General features: G+C 28.1%; 1 protein-coding gene across 1 annotated transcript; it reads left to right on the top strand.

Moving 5' to 3' along the window:
• The first annotated feature begins 32 nt into the window (after positions 1-32).
• Gbeta5 (guanine nucleotide-binding protein subunit beta-5) lies at positions 33-19,677 on the top strand. The gene is made up of 10 exons (XM_087167433.1): positions 33-221; positions 3,180-3,316; positions 6,332-6,373; positions 7,535-7,611; positions 9,914-10,040; positions 10,744-10,887; positions 12,724-12,864; positions 15,610-15,706; positions 16,183-16,349; positions 17,874-19,677. The coding sequence occupies exons 1-10, from the start codon at positions 98-100 to the stop codon at positions 17,883-17,885; spliced, it is 1,068 nt and encodes a 355-aa protein (XP_087023559.1). The 5' UTR covers positions 33-97; the 3' UTR covers positions 17,886-19,677.
• The last annotated feature ends 8,248 nt before the right edge of the window (positions 19,678-27,925 follow it).

The raw sequence follows: 27,925 nt of genomic DNA, 5'->3' as shown, positions 1-27,925 counted from the left end.
CCTTGACATGCATATAAATTTATCAAATATTTATTCCTACAAATTTAGAAATTTAAAAACTCCAACTTTCACACCAAATATCCAGTTGTTTTCCAAAATGGCATCCGACGGAGGTCTGAAAGTTGACAATCCTGGTGAAACTATTGATTCTTTAAATAAAGAAGTAGAAAATTTAAAAACACGGTTAGAAGAAGAAAGAAAAAAGCTCAATGATGTAGCTTGTAAGACATGATTTTAATATAAAGGATTACTTTGTATTGCATACGAAAATGATATCTCAACCTACAAATTTCATATTATTTGCGAATGTTTACATTAAAATCGACTATCCTATTCTAAGCACGGAAACATAAGACTATTAAATGTTTACTATTTTATTTATGCATTCTTTGTTTACTATTTGATTTATCCTTCCATGAATTTAATTCATCCATTTTTCAATATATTACTTGCTTTATTAAATAATTTTTGCAAAGATTTTAGTTTTGCTCTATTTACATAACAATGTTTTGATTACAGAAAAAAAGTGAGAGAGAATTTCTCACCCTTTCTCAAAAACAGGGTGAGATCTCAAAAAGTTAAGTGAGATTTCTAAAAATTAAAATAACGCGAATAGACTTGGGAAAAAATATTTCTTTAATTATAATACAATTTTAACATCTAATTTTTAAAGCATTGAATATTTTTGCTGTATCATCATATGGAAAGCGTTCTATATCTACTTTTTCATCAGCTATTCTCATTAGGTAGCTCAAATGTTTATCAGTCATTTGTATAAGATATTTTGTCCTAATTCGGTTTTGAGTGCTAAATGGACCTTGCAACAGATGCTGAACAATTCGGAATCTCTAAATAAATTTGTAGCATTGAAAAAATTTAAACGTCTTACATGAAGAAATCTTACCTTCCGTGAAAATTGCAGAAAAATGTGTTCTGAAAGGTGTACTGTCATTCGGGGGGGGGGGGCATTGTGTTCTGCTGTTGGCACTGGTTCTGAACAATACTGGTAAATAGGGAAGCTAGATAACAGGGATCCATGTTGAAAATAATGAAAGATCAAGGAAGAAAAGTGAAACGGATTTTATTCAAAATGGCAGAAGACGAATTTTTTTCCAAAATTCGAGCATTTTGAAATTGATTAATAGAGTGCGCAATCTTTTTGCGTTAATAATTTTTTAATGCGCAAAAAGAAAAAAATAAGCGAGATTCTCGCGCTGTAGTGAAAGCACTGCATAAAAACAGCTGATGTTGGGAAAGTTTGGCAATTATGAAAACAAATTTTCTTATTATACAGGGGTCTGTCCAGGCCAAATTTACTACCGTTTAGCAGTACCTTCACAAATTCAACTTTAGGAAAAACGGTAGTTTCACAAAATACTTTTATTAAAATTTTATTTTTGTAACCCTTAAGACACGATAAATTCATATTTTTACCATATTTTTGTGTTGATTTTTTTATATAATTTTTAATTTTACACAAATTATGTCTAAATTTTCACAAAATAGGTACCTCTCAGAAAAACCTAGACAGACCCCTGTTATATAACATGATTTTTATTGCATGCATCTAATACTAAAATCTGTTATTTGAATTTTTTCCTCTAACGTTTTCGTTTATTGCTTCTTTTTTTTCTTCTTTCAATCATTTGACCTTTATTTCTCAAAACTTTTAAATGTTAAGAAAGCCTAATCTTATTTTAAGATTTTAAAATTCAGTTGGAGTGTAGAATAGGGTGCCCCTTTGATTGGGCACTATACCTTGGAGCCTCAACTGTATAGAAATTCTTCTGAAAATTTAAGAATTTCTATACTGTAAAGTTAAGATATAAATTATTTTCGTTTTATTTATATCTCAAATACTTATGGGTAGAAAAATCTCCCTTTTAAATCATTTCCTTTTTTTCTGTAAGAAAATAAAATTTTAAAAAAAATTTTCAAACTACAATTGGCTCCTGATTGTAAACTTTGATCTTAAATTCAGATATTTTAGGCAATCCTTGCAAATGTGTTGTGAGTATGTTTTAACTTATTATTTTCTAATTATGTTTTCCTTAAAAAAAGTATTTTTAAATTGAATTCTAGCATATATATCATTTGGGAGCACACACATAAAAACAAAATAAAACGCTTTTGTATTAATACATCCTTCAATTTTTTACAATTAAACATATTTTTTTCTACCTGGGGCTCTTCTCTAATTATTTAATTCCTTGAGAAAGAAGAACTTCAGTTAGTATAAATTCTTGCATTTTGTTTCCTGCCCTATGATTTGAGCTAAGGCTTAAAACCAATGTTATGACATAACATCTTAGAATTTTTTTCTACTTTGTGTAGATAGAAAACAATTACCTAATTAATATGATTTTCTTTAAAAAAAATCTTCGTTTGAAGGAATTTTAAATTTAAGGAACAAAAATCAAACATTAACAAGCAGGAGTCTGTTTAGAAGAAATTTGGGTCTGTTAACGGACCCTTCACAAAATATCTTTTCATAAAAACGGACCCTTCACAAAATATTTTTACTTAAAAACGGACCCTTCACAAAATGATTTTTCTTTTAATCGAACCTTTCACAAATTTGTTTATCTTCATTATTGTTTTAATTGAATAAACCCTTCCCAGGGCAGAAAAATGGATGTAAATGAATTAAGTTTTGTCTTCGACAGACGATACTTCCATTATCTGTCCGAAATGAATATTCTGCGTTCAGCTGTATAGGCTAAATACCAAATATTTGTATGTTGCATCTCTAATTTAGAAGCAGCAATTGCTGTTTATTTTTGAAAATTTAATTTTTTTAATTATAATTTTACAGTGCTGAGCATAATCTTGTATCTATTTACAATTTAAAAACTCCTTGAAAAAGTTTTTTTGCAATAACCGGAATCCTATTTGCACAAATTCATAAAAGCAGCACCCTGGTTGAAAGAATGTGAGTAATTTTTTCACAAAAACCAGACCTTTCATAAAATGTCTAGATAAACCCCTGACAAGCTTAAAATTAGTAAGTGGATCTGAACTTTCTACCCTTGATAATCAGCTGTCAATGAAAGCTCTATTTATACCTAAATCTTGTACTCTATACCATTGTATTATAACTATGCATTTTGTTTTCTTGTACATACTTTTCTGTTTAATGTCTAAATGAATAGTTTTCTAATATGTAGATATCTATTTAGTGTCTAAAGTTGCAGAGAGATTAGAACCGATTCAAACTCTGAATATTAAACCTCGTAGAGTTTTGAAAGGCCACCAAGGAAAAGTCCTTTGTTCTGATTGGTCTTTAGACAAAAGACACATTGTGAGCTCTTCTCAGGTATAAACATTGATTTTAAATACTTTGAGTTTGGTTAACTATTATATGACTGGGAAAATATTGTTTGCCAGTCATAAATACTGTATACTTAATATAATTATAGAAAAATGCATATTGTTCCTGAAAAGCTAGAAAATTATCAATCCTGGAATAATTGGTAATAGTAATCGGTTAAATTAAAGTTAAATAATTCTTTATTGAAATAATTAGTTGAATTTTTTTACTTGATAAATTCATGTATTTATGTTTAGCAAAACTGCAGTGTTCAGATAAATTTGGCCTGGAAGTATAATGAAGTTTTCTTAAGATACCTTTGAAAAGTTGATGAACTTTATTTCTGAAATTAAGTTAGATTTATGTAAAGCTCTAAATTAGCTATTATGAATCGTAGTCACTTGGATAACTATCAAAGTACTAAAAAGTGATGACCACTTTTGCAGCTTTGATTTTTGGTTGTAAATTTTAGCAACAGAAAAAGTAAGCAACTCCTCTTTTAGCAATCGAGATAAAATTTGCAAATGATTACTTACTCAAAAAAATTATTATTAGGTACTTACTCAGAAAATGATTTACTCAGGTAGAAAAATGATTACTTACTCAAATTTACAATTTGAAATCTCTACCAATAAATGTCGATCTAAGAATTCACTAGACCACATGTATTTATGATGATATATTATTGCTGTGAAAGAAGCGCATCACTTAATGATTATTCGAATGGGGTTCAAATTTTGTTTGACATCGAAAGAAACAGATTTTGTCAGATAACAGGTCTTTCAAATAAACAAATATCAAAACATCCTAATTCGATAAAAAATAACAAATAGACGATAATTAGCATCTATTTCTATAAACAACAAATAAATCCGCATGGTTGCACAATTTCTAAAGATTTTGTAACAAATTTTCGCATGGTATTTAAAATCTCGATGCAAATTCTGAATCACGCATTTCAGTTAGAAATCATTTTTCAATTAGCGATGATTCCACAGTGAATACATGTGGTTTTACCGATAGTTTTTCTGGTTGCTAATGAAACAGATTTTTACTCCATTTTTAAAATCTCTGTTTTAATACGATTTTATTTTGATTGACAAACTTCGAATAGTGCATTTTGCGCTCAACTATTGATGATTCACCCACAATCTCACATATTTTTACGGTCGCATTTTTGCTAGTTATTGTTATCAATTTTCATAGCTTTTAATGCTACATTATCATACACAGGAAATTTCGAATCGCTCATTTGTGGAACTACTTTTTGATGGTCAGTAAGATGCTTGTGTGTGAAACTCCAAGAGCACACATAAAGAAAGGAATTTTCTTTTTTAGCTGAAAAAAATAAATAAATAAAACAAAGCTGGCACAGCGGAGTGGCAAAAGTCTAAGTTATTGTGTACAAACTTCGGTAGAATGAGAAATATTATAAACACTGGGTTCTGTTCCCCGTCTCAGAGCTTTTGGAGCCCACTCCAAACTATTCCAACAGTGCCATTCGAAAACAAATTGAAAAAAGTTTCATTGATTTTCCTTTTAAGAGAAGAATAGATGTATTCTTCCTCCTTTTTTTCTTTGTTTTAAATAAACGATTTTTTATAAAATTCAAAGTTTTGCAAACAAATTTTTCATTTTAATACAAAATGTTTCCCAACGCTGCATGACAGTATATTTTTGTCACTTTTTCATCAAATTAAAAATTTATACAAAAGATACATTTGGAAATTGAGAATTTGAAGAGTGCATTTAAAGTTAAACTATCAAACAACATTCAGTAGGAATGTTCCCTAAGTTTGAAAAAATCATGAATTGTATTTTATTATTTAAGTTTTCATGTGTTAAATCAAGCAGGGTGGCCACCCACCTGGAAAACCTTGAAAACCTGGAATTATCAGGGAATTTTTTTATACTGGAAAAAACCTGGAAATATCAGGGAAATTTGGATAAAAACCTGGAAAAATCAGGGATTTTTAAAGAAAAGCTGGAAATTTTTCTTTGATGATTTTTCAAATTTCACTAATTTAAATTATTTGCTAATTTTCTTAATTTAAATTATTTCATCCATTATACCCACTTTTTTTTAACGGAAATGTATCGCCAAACAGTTGAAATATCATCAACTTAGCGATACTTTGCTTGCATCAAAATTTGCTCCATTATAGTTCTGTTAAACAAAAATGCCATATAAAATTCTTCCACGGTTACTAAACAAATGTGCAAACTTTTGACCGCTATGGGAATTTAGGAAAATTTAGGTAAGATTCTGGTGGAAAAAGGGAATTAGGATATTAGCTTCTGTTTTTAAATTCTGTCCTTGGGCTAAATCCATTTATGGCTCAAGTTTGTTCCGATACTTTGGTGGTTATTTTTTTTCTCTATTTTGACAAAATGTTTTTGTATTTTTAACTTTATAAAATTCTCCAAAAATTAGTTGGTTATAATTTTATGATAATAGATTTTATATCGCACTCTTTTTCTGAAAGCTTTTCTACTCCTATTCAAAGAAATCTGTGAATTATTTTTTCTGAGCAAACCAACCAATCACACATTTTTTTACAATCACTAACAGCAATGTTTGTCGACAAATTTTTACAATTGTTGCATTAATGCTAATTGTTTCTATTTCATTTTAACCTCTTATAACATATTTTAATTTTAAACAAAAAAGGCTCCTTTGTTGGTCAATATATGATTTTTGATTCAAAATTTTGTACCAAAACATTAAAAAATAAATAAAAAATCTTGAAAATTGTCAAAATAAATTATTTTTTTCAAGATGATATGTTAAAAAAATAACATTTTGAATAAAATATTTTATATTATAGACACTTTTCTTGTACACATCCTATACTTTATAAGAAAAAAGAAACAAAAATTATCGTAGGTAAATTTGCTTTATGGATTTTCTTAGTAATTTATTTATTGAAACTTTAATTAAACTATAATTTTTATTAATTTGTCTAATTAAGTTTTATTATAGTCAACTCTTAGTAATTCACCAAAAACATTTTCTTGCAGGATGGCAAAATGATTATATGGGATGCATTTACTACTAATAAGGTAAATTATCGGAATTAAATGTATATTTTTCCTTATTTCTTATTATTAGCAAAGTTAAATTTTTCGATGTACTACCATAAAATGGGGTGATTGTGTGTGTGTTTTTTTCTTTCCTTTCTTTTTTTATTATCTTTCTTTTAAATTGCGGTAAGGAATTCTAAGTATTTTACAAAATATTTTTGCAGAACTGTTTATGACGTAATATTTAAAAACTTAATATTTTAACTGTTTGAATTTTTTTTAAAGGGTTTATCACATAAAGACTTCTGCCTTAGTGAAACCCAACTTGTTAATTTTAAGTCAATTCAAATCTAAATTGTAATTCTTCTTTTTATCAAGATTTACACAAAATTACCTCAAAAAATTTTTACAAAAATAAATTCAGCAATGGGGAAAAAATTTAAAGTATTAAATTTATTATTATAAATTGTATTGTTATTATTAATTATAAGATTATCAATATTTATTTGATTTTTCTTGTACTATGCGACATTAAGTAGTCTGGCATGGCCTTTTTCGGCTGCAGCAGATATTACCCTCATACTGATATCTGCAAACCCTAAAGCAAAAAATGTCAATATATTAACTCATTTTTTATTTCATGTTGCCTTTGAAAAGAATGTGAAAATAACTAAGGCTATAATATAAATTATTGTAATTGCACATTTTGATTATATATAACCATAATGATTAAGGATCAATCCTTATTTTTAAGACAATGATTGCAAGCAGACCTAGGGGTTTTCAGATAAATTCTGAGCTAGGGTGATGGTACTGCAAGGCAACAAAACAATTATCCTAATATGAAAAATAAGAATTGATATTTTTATTTTATAATTAGTATCTACTAGCTATGTCAAAAGCTAAAGCAAAAAAAAAATAGTGTGAATAAAGCACAAATGTTAGCACAGAAATAGACATACTAGCACTAAGTTTGCTCTATTGTATCTTTTTTTTTTTTTTTAATTTATCAAAAGCTTCTGTAATTGATTCTTTGTGAGTCTGCAACTCAATATCTGACCATTGCTTCTTGTGGCAAAAGAGCTAATTTATTTCCTAAATAATAAATGTTTCCTTTCCATTTCTAATGTTTTATTCTTTGCTTAATTTAAATTGTCTCCACATTACATCTTGTTATTAAGTTCAGGAATAAACTTTCAGGAGCATGCAATTACAATGCCTACTACTTGGGTTATGGCATGTGCCTATGCCCCATCTGGAAATATGGTTGCCTGTGGGTAAGTGAATCTATGATGACATTGCATTTTAAAAAAAAAATTAATAAATATTAATACTGTGCATATATTTGTCTTTAGTATAGTCAAAATTATATTATATAATTAAGGTAATAACTACTAAGTTAGGCATAAATGTGACTACATATTGACTTATCTATAATTTTATTAATGTTGTTCAGATATGTATGATATACACAAATTGCACGAACATTGTTTGTAAAAAATTGGTAACATCAAGAGAATATTATCAATATATAGTATTAGAGATTAAAATATCTTAAACTACAGTGCAAAGGTAAATAGTGCACACTTGATTTTTATTCTTCCATGAAACAGATAGGGTTCTTTCTTTGTCAAAATGATTTATACAGGAGTCTTAGTTTGTATTACAAAATATTTAGTTTTGTTTTGTTTACAATTTTTATGCCCTCAATATTCCTACCTCCTGCTTCTTTCTATATTTATAAAAAGTCCTAGAAACATCATTAAATCTGGATTCTACTATACAATAGTTTGCTTAAGATATGATAAAAAAAAAAAAAAAAATTGAAGCTGAAGCCTTTATGTGATATTAAGTTTAAAAAATATCACTATTATTTTTTACTGAAATTTACTTTTTCTCTCATATTATTTATACGGTCATTTACAGAGGTGTGGGATGCTCTGGACTTCTTGGTTAAATGTCCTTGAAACAAATGTAATCACTTGAGGAATCAAAAAAATAAACCTATTTGATTTTGTAAAAGAAATTATAAAAATTAGCATTTATGAAAACCTTAATTATTATTATTTTTTCTTTAAATATTATGCAGAAATTATTCTATGATAAAAAAAACATTATTTCTAATAGAATATAATTTTTTTAAAGAACAGTTTAATTTTACAGGTAATCTTCCTCATTTGTATTTTGATGCCCCTAAATTTCATAATTAATTTATTATGAAATAATATCGTTATTCATCATTAAGTTTCAAGAGCCAAATATTTATCTGTGATAACTTTAAATACTTAATAAAATAATAGTTGAAGATTTAAAGTTTTAGTATTCTTAGCCTTTTATTAGATGCCCCCTTTCACCAGGAGCTTTTGCCTCACCATCATGTTTAAATTACACCAATTGGGTATTTAAATTTAAAAAAACTTAGGTAGTTTTTCGATAACTTTAAATTAAATTAAAGTCAGTGTCAATTAATTACTTACAATTAATGAGCTTTGTGTTGTTAAAGAGTTTTTTGGCTGTTATTACTTTGAAAAGTATTATTCATCAAAATTGCATTGGAAAATCGTAAGTAAAGTGGATAATTGTAAGAACAATTTATGTCCATGCAAAATTCTAAAAACTATATCCAGGGGTCTGTTTAGAAGAAATTTGGGTCCGTTAACGGACCCTTCACAAAATATCTTTTCATAAAAACGGACCCTTCACAAAACATTTTAACTTTAAAACGGACCCTTCACAAAATATTTTAACTTAAAAACGGACCCTTCACAAAATAATTTATCTTTTAATCGGACCCTTCACAAATTTGCTTATCTTCATTATTGTTTTGTTAATCGAATAAACCCTTCCCTGGTAGGGGTGAGGGAATAAAGGCAGATATAAACGAACTAAATTTTGTCCGGCATTCAGCAGTAAATTCTGCGTTCAGCAGTGTAGGCTAAATACCAAATATTTGTATGTTGAATCGCTAATTTAGTAGTTGCATTTGCTGTTTATTTTTTAAAATTAATTTTTTTAATTATAATTTTACAGTGTTGAGCATAATCTTGTATGTCTTTACAATTTTAAAACTCCTTGAAAAAGTTTTTTTGCAATAACGGACCCTATTTTCACAAATTCACAAAAGCGGACCCTGGTTGAACAAATGTGACTTAACGTTTATTTTATATTCACAAATTACGAGTAATTTTTTCACAATTTTACCAAAAACGGACCTTTCACAAAATGTGTGGACAGACCCCTGATATCAATAATAATAACTCTCAAAATATTTTAATTTGAATAATAATTCTGCTATTTTTAATTTCAACGAAGCAAAGTTTACATTAGAAGGAATGTTTTATCCTGCAAAATAATATTTTTAAGATTTTTTTAAATTCTATCTTATTGATTTGAAATAATTTTTAATAGGTTATGAATGAAATAAACAAGAAATGCATGTCGAAAGTTTGTTTTTTTTTCTTTCAAAGAGATGTAACAATTTAGGCTTACCCATATTTCCATACCAATTGTAGAAATAAGAAATTTTCATTCAGTGTACATTTTAATCTAACAGATTGATATTTTTCATCTTGTATCTAGAGGACTAGACAATAAAATCACTGTGTATCCACTCAGTTTTGAAGATGACGTATCTACAAAAAAGAAAGCTGTTGGAACACATACAAGCTATATGTCTTGTTGCCTTTTTCCCAATTCTGACCAGCAAGTAAGTACCATTATTACTGTTTTTTTCTTCTTTTTAATTGTGTCTGTGAATTCTAAACTTTATTTTATCTATGTGTTTTGAGTTTCATCCTCAAAAGGTCCTGTTAATTTTTTTAATTTTATTTTATTTGAATACTGGATATTTTTATAATATTCCCTGGTTCTATTTAAACAATTTGGTATTTCATATTTTCATTTAGATTTTTATTTCTTGATTATCTGATTTGCTCTAGTTTTTAGGTTTGAAAAAAAAAAGAAAAAGTTGCTAAAATACTTTTTAGTACATTTTTGAGAGTTATGTGAAGTATGCGAATTTCCAGTATTTCTCTAGGACTCAGTAAATTCAAGTTTTTTAAATATTAATTTACATTTTAATTAGTTGTAACTTTAGCTAAGTTGCTAATTAATTTTTAATTAAATTTTTAATCCTGTAACTGTTAACATCAATGCTTTCCCACAAAAGAAACCAACTTTTTTTTTTTTTTTTTTTTTTTTTTTTTTTTTTTTTAAATTTTGACTTTTTATATTTTGTTTTAAGATGATAGCAAAAGTATCTTGTAAATTTTCTTATGCATCTGGTTGAAGATGAAAATGCTTGTATTAGTATAATTCTGTTCCTAGCTTCTCTTTTTATTAGAAGTTTTTGAAATCTTTCTAAAATGATAATTTTTTGCTATTAATTTAATTAAATTTTCTTGTTTAAGATACTGACTGGTAGTGGCGATAGTACATGTGCATTATGGGATGTAGAATGTACTCATTTAATTCAGAGTTTCCATGGTCACACTGGAGATGTTATGGCCCTCGATTTGTCCCCTTCTGAAACTGGCAACATATTTGTTTCAGCTGTGAGTATTAAATTTTGTTTCAAGTGTCCTTATTTTTACCTTAAAAGAAAATTGTAAATATCAAGTATTGTGGTTCAATGTTTAGTTCTGTTGTTTATGTAAGAGTTACAGAGCTTGTTTTTATTTACAATTTGAATTTGTATTACATTTTTTCAATGTTCTCAAATGCTTGTTTTTAAATTATTATGTTTATTGCTCTATGCGGTTCGTATGCCTCAGGGAAAACCTGGAAAACTCATGGAATGTAAAACTTACAAGAAAATGAAAATCTCTTATAAAAAACTGGGGGGAAAACATTACCTGAAAAAATATAATTCTTTCAGCTTTCCGTAATTTTTAATTAAAATCCTTTTTTATAAAGTTGATAGTTTTCTGATGCAAATGTGTTCTGAGAGGCACTTCGTAAATGAGGCTAAAATGTATCTGTAAAATCCAGACTTTCGTCAAGTATATGAAGTAAAAATATCTCCTGTTTTGGGGGTAGAGCTATCACCAGTTTCATTATTCTAATTATGACGTTATGGTGCATTTTAAAAGAAGGATGAATGAAGATTAGTCAATATTTTTTTTACTATATTTATTCTCTTCAATCAAGAAACGATGTTCCTCTGGCGCTCGTAAACAAATAAGAAATATCTGGTACTGTGTGTGCCAACTTGCATTGAACTTTTTTTTTCTTTTCTTGAAATTTATTTTTAATCTTTATTGATGACTTTTTATAAATTTACTTAATAATGAAATAATAAAATGAGCAGGGAAAGTAGTTTTAATCCAGATTGGACTGATTCTTATATATATCCCTAATTTGCTTCTTAGGTTGAAAGCATACCGAACGAGCCATGCAAAACCCGTTCCAAATTGTGCCATAAGTGTTTCAATTTAAGTAAAATGGAAAAACGGGCTCTAATAAGTCATAGTGCAAGTAGTAAGTAGTTTAGAACAGCAGCCCAGAATCGATAATTTCTCTAAGGATATAGGTGTTACTCAAGCAAATTACAGAGGTCTAACCAAAGCAGCTACGTCAAATTTCCTAATGAAATGTAACAAGGTAATTAATCTAAAAATGTAATTTCATATTGTTTCAAGAGCTGAAATAATTTGGGCAATGCAATTGTTAAAAACACTACTTAACACTAAATTACTTAAAAACACTTAAAGAACACACTACGAGAATTAAAGAGTTTTTACTTAAAAAATCCTTAATAATTTTTTTGTTTTACATTACTTTGGCACTTTTCTGCAGTAATGTTTTGCCATTTTTTTAGGGATAACTGGAAGGCTGGTGTTGCCTCTTGTTGTTCTATATATTCAGTAGAACTTTTGATAGTTTTTAGTCCATCTGTATGAGAGATTTTTCTATTTTGATTTTCATCGTCACTGTCTTCATCATCTTTGCTAGATTTATTTTCATTATTTCACCGGATTTGATCTGGTGAAATAATCATTTTGATCATTTCACCGGATCAAGTTGTTGGATTTCCCTTCCCTGAGTGTTTGGAAGATAAAATTCGGATTTTTTTCGATGGTAGTTTTAAAAATAAACTAGAACAAAAAAAATCCTTGAAACATTTGATAGCTCAGTTAAAGCGGAAACTCGGGTAATAAGGACTCTACTGTATTGAAAAAAGTAATCCCCTGAAGAATACAACATAAGATGTGATAATGTGTTGTCTTAAATTAAGAGAAATATTGAAGGAAAAATAGCATTAAATAATTAGCTACAATTTAATATCAGAAAAATTCATTATTATGAATTTTTTTCTGAAGAATAATATAATTTACCTAAGAATTTGATCCCTAAAATACAGTTTGTATGTATACAATTTTGTTTTATAGGGTTGTGATAGGCAAGCATTAGTGTGGGATATGAGAACTGGCCATTGTGTACAACAGTTTGAAGGCCATGAATCAGATATCAACTCAGTTAAGTTCTATCCTAGTGGGGATGCCATTGCAACTGGTTCTGATGATGCTACTGTGAGTACATCCATTTGCATTTTCGTAAATCTTATGTTTCCTGAAAATTAAAACACTAGTTTTAAATCTGCCACATATGTAAATTAAATAGATTTTTTTTTTTTTTTTTGGCAATTCTAGTTTAAACTGAAATTTAAAACAAGTTAATTTTTAGCAAATATGTTAACCTATTGATGATAACTAGTTTTTGATTCCAAGCAGGGTTGGGTTTTTGACATGACAAGGGTATAATACTGGTTTAAACCGTCAAAAAAATGAAGTTTGCCAAGAAAATATATAAACTTCAAAACTACCAACAGTTGCCATGCATTATATGGAAATTTAATTATACTATAGGTAATCAGCAGGTTTTAAAATATTTTTTTATTAAAATTAAGGTAAAATAACAGATTTAAAATCTCAGAAATTTATATTCAAATGCATATGCAGAAAAATTTTGCACAAAAATTTTTTAAATATTTATATTTTGAAGGAAAAAAAATTTTTTTTTGATATTTAAGAAAATTAAAAGTTTATTACCATGCATTTTTGACATATAAGGAACATATAACTAATATTTATATTTATAAGGAGCTTACAAGTTATGTTGTATAAATACAAACTTGATACAAGTGTATAAAAAAAAAAATTTTAATGTTAGACCGAATATCTTTATTATCCAGTATGTTAATTTGAATTTAAAAGTAGTTATATTTATGAATAATGATAAATATAATTCATATTGTTTATTATATTTATTTATAATTATTACACTTATCATTTTAAAACAATTTTTATCTCTTAATTTTTTTTCTCCACTTGTATTAAAAATACAAATAATGTATATCTTGAAAGTAAGAAGTAATTATTCAACAGCTGAATATTTAGATATTCTACAAAACTATATAGTATTCAGCAAAATGAAATTCACAAGTATTTGGATAAACTAAATTTTCAGCATAGTAAATGAATAGGCTGAATATACTGTAAATCGACACTAACTGAACTAACATATGAATATAGGTTTTTGACAGTGAGGTTTTTGACGTGACGGTTTAAACCGTCAAAAACTGTCACATGTCAAAAACCTGCCAACCCTGATTCCAAGTCAACTTGTATAGGGATATAACACTTTAAAAATACTTCTAATGTGAACATGCTTACAGTAAAACATCTTGTAAGGTGAATTTCATTACAATTGGAAAACATTGGTACTTTTAATGCAAACAGAAACTTTATTTTCACTCTGACAGGTAATTGAAAACTGATCATTTGCAGTTTTATGTAAGTAAGAATAGGTTTTTTTAATGCTAGTGTTGATAAAAAAAAGTTGTATGAATTGAATCTGTTGATGGGAAGGGGGCATTAAATAACATAAGCCCTTTTCTACTCTTATGAATAGAATTTTCTTTCACCTCATGGAGTTGCCTCAAGGGTGTGAATGTAATGAAGCATGTTTTCCTGAGAAATGACCACCCATATTTATTATTTGTTCAACATGGGTAGTCATTTCTTCCGCACTCTCATAGGTTCTTGCTGAATTGCATTTCTGCTGGTGGAGCTAATATTTTTATTAAGTTTAACTGGCAAATACTTTTATTTAATTTCCTCTGATGGAATCTTACGAACTATTCATTCTTTTGCAATGCAAAAGGAAAGATATAATTATTTTTTGGATAAGTTAGAAGACTTGAGCAATTAAGAGAAAGCATGTGCAAATAATAAACCAAAACAGTAAGATATTACTGTATGTTAGTAATTCTCTCTAAATAGTACAATAAATAAGATTATTGTACAAATTATAGATGCAGTAATTTTTGTTTTACTTATTAATCATAAACTTATAATTCTTAAAAATCGTAAACATATAATAGTTCAAATTTAGGGACCATCCTCCTAACTCATTATTCAGACATCTTTTGATCATCTTATGAAAAAGAAACTCAATATTTTGCTGTCGAAATTTCTTTTCTCATTATGTTCTAATAATCAATGTAATTTTTTTTCTTAAAATGATGTTAAAGATAAACTTATTAACAATTTTTTCTCTTGCCCATCAAATTACAGTACACCATTGCAAAGCATTGTTTCTCAGTTCATATACATTTCATTCCATTTATTGTAACTAATTTCTTGATTTATTTTCCCTTATACTTTGAGGACCTTTATTGCTAGTTTACAATATATTATGTTTATTTTCTTTCTTTTTTTCTTTTTGTATAAATTAATTTTTTAGTTTATATATTATATATGATTTAGTATTGAAGTTATTTTATTCATGCATAGTAATTATAATTTTCAGTTTTTTTAAAACTTATTATGATCTATCTTTATATTGAGGAATCAATTTCCGAAGTCAAGAAAATTTAAGTTACAATGTTTCTCACTGTTTGAACGCAGATGTTCAAAATCGCTCTGTTTTTCAAAATCCTTTTGGCTCCACTTGTACTTATTTTAATTTTCAATTTAAAATATTGATTGTTGCCCGCGTTTTTTTTTTTTTTTTTTTTTTTTTTTTTTTTTTCCTTCTTAATGTTGTGGAGAGTTTAAGAAATATGTTGCACAAAACAAAATTTTCACAACAGTTGATTACACTATTTTTAGTTCTTTGTTTCCTCTTCTTACAAACAATATGTATGTATTTCCCCAAAAAATTGTTATTGAAGTTTTTTATGAATATAAAATATTGTATTCTTTCAAAAGTATTATAGTGATTTTTAGTGCAACTTATAATTCTTTAAATAAATCATTATGTTTTAATTTTAGTGTCGCTTGTTCGATTTACGAGCTGATCGTGAAGTTGCTGTTTATTCTAAGCAAAGTATTATTTTTGGAGTAAATTCAGTTGATTTTTCTGTCAGTGGTAAGTAGCATAAAATTATATTTATCTTCAGTAGCATGTATATTTATTGTGTTTTAATTGTTTAAACATTTTTCAATTCCTATAATTATTTTGCAATTAAATGGTTGAAAAACTTGTCTTTATTTTTTGCTGATAACTAATTTCGTTTTGCTCTTAAAGATATATGTCTTCTTTATTTAATTTATCTCATATGCTTAGAGGTTTTTGAGAGTTTTTGTTACATGCTAATAGAGCATAATTATTTTTTCAATAGTTTGACTATTTTTTTGTCGCAGTTAAAATGTTGTACAAAATCTAATTTCTCTAGCCATTCTAACATAATTTACAATCTAATTATTTAAAACTCTACATAATTTACAGCTTTCTTGTTATTTCTGACTTTTTAAGACAATTGTTTGATCTTTTCTTTGTACAATTGATCTTAAATTTTCTAAATGCTTTTTTTCTTATTGTTTGATTTAATTTTACTTCCTTAGGTCGCTTGTTGTTTGCTGGTTACAATGACTATACTGTCAATGTTTGGGATAGTTTAAAATGTGTCCGTCTTAGTATTCTATATGGGCATGAAAATAGAGTTACTTGTCTAAAAGTGTCCCCTGATGGTACTGCGCTCTCAACTGGCAGTTGGGATTTCACGTTAAGGGTAGGTCAATTTATTTATTTTTATTATTAATCAAGAAGGCTTTGAAGAAAAATCTTTCTTTTGTTTTTGAAAATTTAATAATTATCTCTTTTAAAGCTTTATTTTGCATTAAGAGGGCTCAACCTGCTGTGGCCTACCAGAGCATCTAAACAAAATAAAAAAATTATTCTTTTTTTTTAGACGTGCTTATCTTTTGCAGGTTCCAATTTGAATCTATATAGTTTTTCAATCGCTTTTTGAGCTATTATTGCTATATAATTCCATACGATGTTAAAAATTCCTAAATTTTTAAGACATGAAATTCGAATTTGAGTAATCACTATTTAACACTCTTCATTTCTACAGATTTAATTGTAAATTAAGGCAAAATTTATATAGTTTTTTTCGACAGTTATTACTATTTATTTCTATGTGCCTTTTAAGAACCCGATTATTGCCTAGGAAAGCAAAAAAGCCACTCCTTGTGAACTTTAAACTTGAAACAATATTTTAAATATTAGATATATGAACTATCTTGTTATAAAGAATTTTTAGACTTTAAAGTTATATCTGTTTACATTTTTTCAGATGACTTTATTATCGAAAAAATCATTAATATTCTTTAGGGCTCTCAGTATGGCGCTATTTTTTTTACTTACATAAAGATAAACATAATTCAAATTGACGAATAATTCTAACGCTTTGCATATTTTTATCAACATGAATTATAGTTACATTTTACAATGTAACTGTAATTTTTCAAATGTTAAAGAATAAAATCTCTTTGTTTTCATAATTAATGTAAATGGATTACTAAAGATAGACAAAAATTGACCCAACAGTCAGGAATAACTGTTACAATCTCACAACAATTATAAATATAGCACTTGTATTCCATAAAAGGCATTGTTTGATATGATGACAGCGCCTTCAAGAGCAACACAAACATTTTACTTTTAGACATAAAAAACCTCTTTTTATATAAGACTTAGTATCAACCTAATACTTGACATGGGCTGCCATTATTGAGATTTTAAAAAAATAATTCCTTCCAACTTATCCTTTTTAGAATCATCCCCTACAGTAGGGATGAATGCAAATGGTAAAAACAAAAAATTTTGTTTAGGTATTTAACAACATAAGTCATGATTATATGCCATCACGAATCAGGCTGGGCGAAGATGAATTTGTTTTTGTGTAAAGCTTCTTCTGTTCTATTTCAGAGTTTATACAAAAATGAGTACTTCGGTCTTTATAATAGATTTTTGAAATTAAGAAGTGTAAGGCATAATGTCCCAGTAATCCATGTTACAAAAGGAGAAATTCATTGAGGTGAAAGAATCCTTATTTCTTTAAGCGAAAACTTTTCTGATAATATTTTATAAGGAATGTAAAGGTCTGCCATTTTAAAAGGAAATAAATCTATAAATATGAGATAACTTTTCGTTCAGAATGCTGAATGAAAGAAAAGATTTCAGACAAAAAATTAATATAAAAGACTCATTAGAGGTTTGTATATTACATGTATGTCAATTTATTTTGCAGGTCTGGGCCTAAGAGCTTGCCATTCTTTACCTGAGGTTTAAAATTAATATTTCTACAGCAAAGTGTTATCTTGTTGAGAGTTGTCTTTCTCTGTCAACATTTTTATGTCATGAAAAATGATCCTGGTGAATCTTTACAAAGTTGCTCACGAATTTTGGGGGCAAAGAAATCTTAGCAGTCTTCTTGATGTTCTTGTGGGGGGAAACTGAAGACTTACCCTTAGTCCATAATTCTAGTCATTTTTTTAAAAATAAATATGAAACTTAGTGTCTTATTAAGTTACCAACCAATGCTAATGTTTATATGCATGCATTTAACACAAAAGAAACATTTTTATGGTATAGGACAGATATGAAAACATTTTTTTTAAAGGATAGAAGCTTTTTCAGGACAAATCACTACATATTATTTATTTCTGGTTATTTGGCAAAAAATATTTTATAATTAGTTGTTTACTTTTTCTTTCATAAGACTTGAAATCCAGATGTTATTTATACAAATAGATTTATGTTTCTATGTTTAGGCTGATATTTATTTATTCTGATATTCTACTTTTAATGCAATCAGTTTAATTTAAAATAATATATCCAATTACTTTTAATATGGTTGACATAGTTTGAGCTGTCAAAATGTAGTGCTTATTGTCGGGACTAGGACTTAGCGATATTAAGATTTTGACATCGCGCTATATTGTCACATCGTGATGTTTTATTGCTTTAATGTTTTACATTTAGTATTGCATAATTTCAAATTCTTGCATTTTTTGATTAATTATCAACAATAAATTGTGTACTTTTTTTAAAAGCAGAACAACTATACGCAGTAGGGAAGGGGGAGTGCAGCTGAAATTAGTCTGCCATGGCTTATGTCAGTAAATAAGTAATTATAAATATAAAATAAAAATTAAGACCCACATTGAGCCAGCATTTATAAAGCTCTTCTTGACCAAAAAAAAACCAACTTTGCTGATGGATTGAAGAATATTGAGAGATCCGAGTTACCTCCATCTTAAATTTATTTCAGTATTGTAAATTTTTATTTTAAAAAAAGGAATGCGTTTAAAAATAAAATGGATCATTGAATAAAAATAAAATCTTAAAAATTCGGATTTCGTAAGTTACTTCTTTTAATTAACATTGCATTTTTAATATTTTCTAATAAGAATTATTTCTCTATAATTAAAGACATGGATGCCATTGCAAAATAGTGGTTAAAAAAATTTATTGTAAAAAAATCGTCATCAGAGGATTCGCACAGTTAAAAGAAATCAGGTTTCCATAACTAAGAGATTCAACAACTTTTTGATTGTCAATCACTTCATCATGTCAGGAAAAGGATAAATCGCTATAAAATAAACATGGGGAAAGATAATGATCATAACCACAGCTATCTCACTTACAATCTGAAGAAAATAATCATTCATTAGGAGAATGGTTCTTCGTGCGCACTTGAAGCTATCTATATGCTATCAGGAGCAGTGCTCTTCATCGGGAAGCATCATGCACATCACAGTAAATCATATTTTCTAATGCTTCCAAAAATTGACAATCCAAACTTTGGATCAGCGATAATTGCATAACAACGATATTTTTCGATGTATCGCCCAATCCTAATCCGGACTAATGCACAGTTTAGGCAATGTTATCAATGAGAAGATAAGCGCAGTGGTTGGAAAGATGTTGGTTGTATCTTAAGGAGGCAAATCAGGTTAGAATGCATTTCCATGTGCTATTCAAAAGTGAAGCAAAATTGAGATTCTTTTATTAATTTTAGCAACATTGCCTTATGCGTTTTTTTTTTTTTTCTCCAAATCAGTTGCATTTTTTTTTCTAATTTAATGCGCATTAATATTTCCTGTAATGGCTTTGTAGTAATAGCAGTTAAAATTTCTCTATCCTTTAAAAAAAAACTTCAAATTTTTCTACTTGGAACTCTTACTAAAACAAATTGATGTTATTTAAATTAATCAAAGCTATTTTTCCTCATCAGTACTCTTTGATGGAGGACTTATTCTGTTTTAATGCTTAAATGTAAAATTATATAGATAAAAAAAAAATCTTATTTGTTGTTGAAAGTTTGACCTCAAAAATTACCTATATTCTCTTTATTTGATAATAATAATGTTTGTGTATGGCTAAACTTATTTTGACATTTTTATTAAATTTAACATAATGTCTGCGAATTTGTTACTGATTGGTTACATGTGTTGCAAACATTCTTTGCAGGAATTTGAACACTCAGTATATTTGTGCTTATAGACATTATACTATAAGTTTATTACATTATTACTTTCCTAATTTTCGACCTGTGCTCAAATTGCAAGAAAAATTTAAATTTATTTGCATACAATGTGTTAAATTACTCATTTAAACTTCATGTAAAATCGTGTCATTAAATATTTATTGTAAATTTGTTTAACATTGGTAAAATAAACTAGTCAATTTTTCTTTATGACAATCTAAATATTTATATAATATATATATATAATTATATATATATATTGCCTGTGTGATTCTGTGATAAAAATTTGTTGCTTAACTGTACTCTAATAAGATAAAATATTCCAAAATTGATTGCCATTGTCATTGAATCTCTAGTAAACATTCTTTCCCCTCTATTCATTTCAATTACTCATTTTTTCATTCCGTACTTGGCATGATTTTCATTAAATTTCTGAGATATACCTTTTTTTTAAACTAATATTAATCTTATTCTTAAAATATCTAATATTATTTCTAAACTGTTATAGTGTTTAAAAAATACTTTAGGTGTAAAATAGATTATGACAGGTATCATAATTTTAAAATGTTTTACTTTTGATGTAAGGTAGTTGTCTTTCTTTATTTGCTCTTAAAACTATAAAATTGATCTTAATAAATATTTAATGGACTGGGTTTTTTTTCCTCTTCAGATTCCATTCCATTTTAAAAGATTTCCCTATTATCTTCATAAATATGGTACTTAGTTTTCGATAGTTATGAAATTGTTATAAGTATTACGTAACAAGTAAAAGTGCTATGCAATTTCATAAAAAGTTTATCAAAAATAGAAAATCATAAATTAACATGGCTCTTCTTTAACTGCCCGTTTTTTATTGCTATTCTTTTAATTTTTCCATTTATATATCAAATGGAATATTATGGTTTTAATTATGTTATGGATAATTTTATTTATTGAATATTTATTGTTTATTTAATGAATTGCCATTTCTCTGCATACCATAGAATTATGTTTTATTATATTATGCGCTTTTAATTATCATATTGCACGAAATTTAATATATTAATTCCCATTGCTTCATGTTCATGTTGTTTTTAGAGTGTTCATTTACAAATTGTGAAGTTGATATTTTTGAATAATACATTGATTGTTTTGTTATCTTTATGTTTCAGTTGTTTTGTATGTTACTTGCTATGTGCATTTTATCCAATAACAATTTTTGAACTTTTTTTCCTTTTGAGATAGATCAAAATTTTTCCCCTCTCTTATGAACGGGGGGAAAAATAGGTTGAGCAATATTATGCAGTTGTTTGCATTTCGGTGTTCATATATTATGCAATTGTTGGCAATGTATTACATTATCAATTATTCTTTTGAATTTCAAAGGTATTTTTATCTGGATTGATTTTTTAAAATATACTTCCTGTATATTTGCATTTATGAAATATTTAAATATGCAATATACAACTTAAAGATTTTTTACTTTTTCTAGAAATTTATAGTTTGATATTCTGTCCTTGATGTTTAATATTATTATAATGATAAAAACTAATCTGTGTAGAGTAAAAAAAAAAAAAAAAAGTTTATTACCTAGAAATTTTTTTGTGGATTATTTTATGATGTGTATTCAGGTATACCAACTTCCACAGGATATTTTTATGAAATTAAGATATATTAATTGAAATACTCTATGAAAGTGAGTACTTTTATTTTATAAGCATTTCTGTATTTTTGAAACTTATGTTGCAATTCTGAGATTACTCTTCATATCATTCAATCTTAAAAATGATAAAAATTTCTAAACTCTATTTTTTTTAAATGTGATTTTGATGGTTTTTATGTTAGAAAGTCAAATAAACACTTCTTTTATTTTAGTATTCAGTTCTTTCAAAATTAGTTTATGTTTAATTGAAAATCATGTTTTCTCTTAGATAAATACAAAAATAATACTTTTTTTAATCATAAATATTTAAGAAAATTTTTTTTTATATAATTTCATTCATATTTTAACACTTTATAAAAAAAATACTTATATTTAAACACTTTATAGAAAAATAAAAGTTTATTTTTAATGACAATGATACCACTAATAAACTTGGTAACTTTAAAAACCTACAGAAAAATATTGCTAGAAGTTGATATTCTTGTAGGACACTTAAAGTAACAAATGATGACTAGTTTTTGGAATATTCATAATTGTTATTGTTGTGTTTTAATTACTTGTTTAGCAATATATATATATAAAAAATAACTATATTGCAATCAAAATTTTTTCTGTATTCATGTAATGTGCATTTTTACTGAAATTAAAATAAATAAACTTATACTTCAGAGCTCCTATAAAGGTCATTCTAACATAATGGTAAAGTTTATGTCCACAGTCAAAAATTGCCAATTATACTAAGTAAGCCATTTAGGCCAACAGTTCTTATCTAAAAGCTGTAAAATGTAAGACTTGTCCTAAACTTTATTATTTAATTATTTTGAACACGAAACTGAAAGTCATGTGCTGAGGCAATTGGATCAATTAAACAAATTCCTATTTCTTTATGTTATTATTTTTAGCTTTTCCTAGTGATTTTACATTAAAAAGCAAATTAGTTATTATGCTAAAAAAGTTTAATATTAAGATTAACTCTATCCAGTTTAAATGAAGATTCCATACAAATAAAGCTTAACTATATTCAGTGTTATTATTCACCAAAAAATAATAATTGATTATTGATGGAGCCCAACACATGATAGTCTAGATTTACCACAATCAAAAGATTCAGTGATTAATTTTGCTTGAGCTTAATAATTCTTGAAAACTATGCAATAATATAAATTCGGTTTTTGAGTAAGCATAGCTGTAAACTTGCAAACATCATTAATGATATATTTTAAATAAATGGAGGAAAAAGCATCTGCAGTTTAAAAACAAGGTGCAATGTTAAACTTTTGCATAAGAATCATTTTTCAAACAATATTCCCAAAAGAACCAATTGATTTTTTTAGGATTAAGGGGTTAATAATTTTCCTTGAACCCAATGTACGAATTTCAGAATGCTCACTCAAACCATTCTGGAATTATAAAAAAGACACTCAGACAAACTCATCGCATATCTTATCTCTAATACTGGTTGGTTGGTGCTGATACCATTTGGCACATGGACACGCCTGCTTGGTGGAACCGAGCAAATTTAAGGCAGAGTGTGCGATTCTTGTTTTTCAGTGGCGCCATCTATGGTCAAGAATTCAACTTCTGCCACACATGTTTATAAGGCGGACCCATTCATTCATCCACAGATCGTAATTTTGACCTGAATCAGAGAATGGTCGATCTCCAATCCAGTACCCCCAGAGGTTTTGTATTGTTATGGGAACATGGAGGGCTTTGTGTCTCGACAGAATTTTTACGTGCATCAGTCACCAACTACAGGGTGAGTCTCCGGCCGGCGGGGTTTGAACCCACAAACTCTCGGTCATGGGCCCAGCTTCCTAACGACCAGGCTATCCCGGCCTAATTCTTTTGTAATAGATACATATGTAATAAGTTTAAACTTGCTGAATAAGGTATAAAGATTTTTAGGACTCTATTTTACAAAAAATATTGAACCAGCTTTCATTTGTTACAATTAAAATTGAAATATGCTTAACATTAAAATGCCATTACCAAAGTGTTTTGAAAGTATTTTAATGATATCCAAGGATGTAGTAATAACTGCATCAGACATTTTTACTTCAGTTATGAAGTAGCAGTAGCTTAAAAGCAAAGTTTTGATAAATACTGTTATTACACTGAAGAAACAACAAAAAGTGAAACTAAAATTATTAATTAAAGAAAACAATCTTTGTTGATAAATTTTTTTATGATAGCAGACATAGATACTTGTGTTAGCAGACAAAATCAGGAATTAAAATATAAAGAAAAATTTCATATTTATTATCTATTTACCATTGTGTGCGAATGACCTATAAACCATTAAATTGTATGTTCATTGTACAATAATTTCTTAGAGCTTTTTTGTTAGTGATTTTGATGAATACCACAAAAAAAGAAGAAAAAATTATTCTTTATAATTAGATCTCATTGTAAATAGATTTAGGATGTATGTGTATAATGTAAGAAAAAAATATCTGTTTTAAATTAATAATTGTATAGATTATATTTCACTTTGTTACAATTAGTTACTTCAATGTGGACCATGCTGTTTAGACAGTTGTAATAAGTTGTATATAAGACTGTTGAGAGAGTTATATGGAATAAAACATTTTCTTAGTCATTGTTTAATAATCCACTTGTACTTCTTGCATTTCAGAAAAGAAAAAAAAAACTTTTCACTCTTTTTGAACAATGAAACAAAATACAGTGATACCTCGAGATACGAGTTTAATTTGTTCCGTAACCTTGCTTGTATCTCAAAGCAATTTTCCCTATTGAAATTAATTGAAATGCCATTAATCTGCTCCAGCCCCAAAAATGCTACCCCCAATTGTTTTTGTTACGTGTTTTTGAATAAGAAAAATGTATTTATAAATGACAAATATTGTATAAAAGCATAATAAAAGAGAATGTAAAGCAAAAAAAAAACTGGTTTTATAAAGTGTACATACATATTTGTATTTTGGTCACTTAAATGCAACTTACACACAACTTAATTGCTACTGCATGCTTAATTTTAGTCACTGCTTTTCTCTTCACTGGTCTTTGCATTTTTAGCCGGATTAAGAAAAAACTGTCCAAGGAGGTTTGTTTCTTCCTCTTTTTCAGACTGCTGCAGAAATGAATTAGGCAAGTGTCATTAAATAGCTCTGATGCATGACCAGTTGCAACTTTTTCGGGGTGTTTCTTTTCCACGAACTGTGAAATTCTCTCCCATATTCCCAAGAACTCTTTTATCTCACTTGTAGAGATAACCTCCTCCACCTCTCGCTCTTCCTCGAAACCAATTTCTTGCAGAACCACACAATGCTGCTGCGACTGTAACTCTTGTGATTCCTCGGTCATCAGTTCTTGAGAGTGCTCCTCGACGAGCTCGTTCACGTCTCTCTCACCCATCACCAGGTCCATGGATTTTCCCAGAGACACAATCTCCTCCTCCACTGGCACTTCGTGTTCGAAGCTACAGACTCAGGCCACAGCACAATTTTCGGCTACAGACCCACTCTGGCCACAGCTTCTTCCATGCAGAGGTCAAGGTCTCGTTGTAACACACAGCCAGGCCTGATCAATAATTCTGAGGCATATCACAATGTTACAGTGGTCCTTCCAGTACTCTCGAAAGGTGAGGTTTGTGTTCTCTGTCACCTCAAAGCAGCGCCGGAACAGGTACTTAGTGTACAGCTTTTTAAAATTAGAAATCACCTGCTGATCCATGGGCTGCAGGATAGGAGTGGTGTTAGATGGTGGATAGAGAACATTTATAAATTTGAACTCTTCGAGGATGTCATGTTCGAGGTTTGATGGGTGAGCAGGAGCATTGTCGACGACGAGAAGGGTTTGCATGGCCGTTCCTCGTAAAGCAAAACAAAACTTCGCTCTCTGGACAGTTCGTATCTCAAATAACTCGTATGTTAGGGCACTTGTATCTCAAGATATCACTGTATATTAGTTTTTCAATTGTTAAAAAACTTATAATTAATTAGTAATTTATTTTTAAGAGGAACACTGTGTGATAAAACAAATTCATTAATTACATAAGATTACAGACTTTTCCTTTTTTCGAAAATAAGTTATTGAATTATAATAATTATGACGCTAATAATAACATTGTTACTAGTGAATGATTAAGGGTTAAGCACAGTGTTTCCCAATTTTACGACTTTTGTGTACCCTTTCTAAATTTTTGGTAATGCTGTGTACCACCAATAAAAAAAATGAATGCATTTTTTACTACAAACATTGCACTAAAGTTAAAAATCACAACTGGCTGTTGACAACACTAATTATTAATTGTTAACTCTGCAAAAAATAGCCAATAGAAAAATAAGTAATCGTAAATTTTCATGGGTAGCTTTGTTTTTAAATAAAATGTTATGAAATTTTCCTGTTGCAAGATATTTCGCATAAGAACTCGTACCCCTGGGGGTATGCATACCACACTTTGGGAAACACTGGCTTAGCAACTCTTTTAATTAAAAAAATCATTAAATTACCATTTTGTTGTTTTTCTTTGATTTACTGACTGATTCTATCCATCTAAGCGTTTTTTTTTTTTTTTTTTTCATTTTTATTATTAAAACAAGAACTCGAGGAGGAGAAAGTCCATTCACATTAAGTGCTGCAAAAATTACTTTTTAATCTTAACCGTTTTCTTGACTCCGGTTTTTAAAAACTGTCAGTCTGATTTAAGAGAACCCTGTATAAACACAATCCTGAAAAATGAATGCTTAGTTACAGATTATTTTATAACAGAAAATTATTATTTTTGTTTTATGCTTTAAATTATATTATATAAAAAATAAATATTTTTTTATTATTATTTATCCTTTGATCGTGAGGCAAACAAATGCATTTTCTACTGAAGAGAAATATAATTGTGGGGAGAGCTGCATTAAGTTCACGGTCGATATCGCTTTTGTGTTGCCTTTAACAATCGAGTGTATACGTAGTGTGTGATCGAGACTGAGAAGCAACAGCGGGAGTAGGACAATGTCGCAGTTACAGGTAGTAAGTCAAGTGTTCAATGTGGACCATTTTTAATCGTACTGGGCGTTCTGTCTAGGTAGGCGTGTTCACATCACGTCCAAAAGTCACCAATGTGATGAGAGTAGTTATGGACAACGTCAACTTTCATCTATGAAAAGGTACATAGAATCGAGTTAACATGTCTCATACTAGGGAATCAGAATTGTATTTTTTGTAGTGGTAGATATATATACACTACAGAATCATTACATCATAGATATGTTAGAAACACAAATTTGTTGTCTTAGTTTTAAGTGAATAATATTAACGAATGCAATGATATTTTTTTATTTTTAAACTAATTACAATTCTGTAATGTTTTCGAGGAAGGAAATAATTACTCTTCACAATATAAAATTGTTTGATATCAGTTAAAACAATTTTAAGCTGTTATAAATTTTATACTGTCTCCGAAAATGTGTCTATAGCAAAACAATCTTGAAAAGGTAGTTGAGATACGTACTATCGCGCATATAGAGTTCGTAAAAAAAGTGAACACCCCAATCTATTAATTGGAATATCGCGTACTAAGACTCGATTTTAATAATTTTAAAACCTAAGAAATTAAATAGGACACACGATGTTTTAAGTTACGAAATCACACATAAAAACTTGCTTTCTGAATACATATACCAGTTTTCCACGGATTCGAATTCTTCATCCTCAAAATAGTAGAGGGAAGCTGCAATTTTGAAAATATGGTCCCAATGGACAGTGGTGAACTGAGAATATTGGAGTCAGGATAACATTTACAATTAGAATATATCAGTATTGCATTTGTGTATTATGCATGTCATTTAACCCTAAAAAATCAGTGTTGGGTGTACTGGACAAATGTATGGAGGACAGGAGGAATTAATTACTTTTATTATAGAATTAAATGTTTTAAGACACAGATATCTGTTTAATGAATGACAAAACATGACTCATATTGAAATGCAGGGGTGATTGTGAGTCCAAGTCAAAATTCCGGAAAATTTCTTGTTAAAAAAAAAATCGTTTTAAATTGAGAAAAATTTGAACAAGGTATTTTTTCTTCCTTTTTCTCAATATTTCTTAGTTTACCTAAAATATATTTAAAATTTACACATACCTATGATGACCTGGAGAAGTAATTAAAATTTGCAAATATGTCTTTCTTTCTTCAGTTAATGATTATAAC

Source organism: Parasteatoda tepidariorum, chromosome 7, assembly GCF_982258835.1.
Source record: "Parasteatoda tepidariorum strain Cologne lab strain chromosome 7, Ptep-v5.0, whole genome shotgun sequence".
Classification (NCBI taxonomy): domain Eukaryota; kingdom Metazoa; phylum Arthropoda; class Arachnida; order Araneae; family Theridiidae; genus Parasteatoda; species Parasteatoda tepidariorum.
The sequence above is the reverse complement of the archived record's forward strand: the minus strand, read 5'-3'. Positions and strand labels throughout refer to the sequence as shown.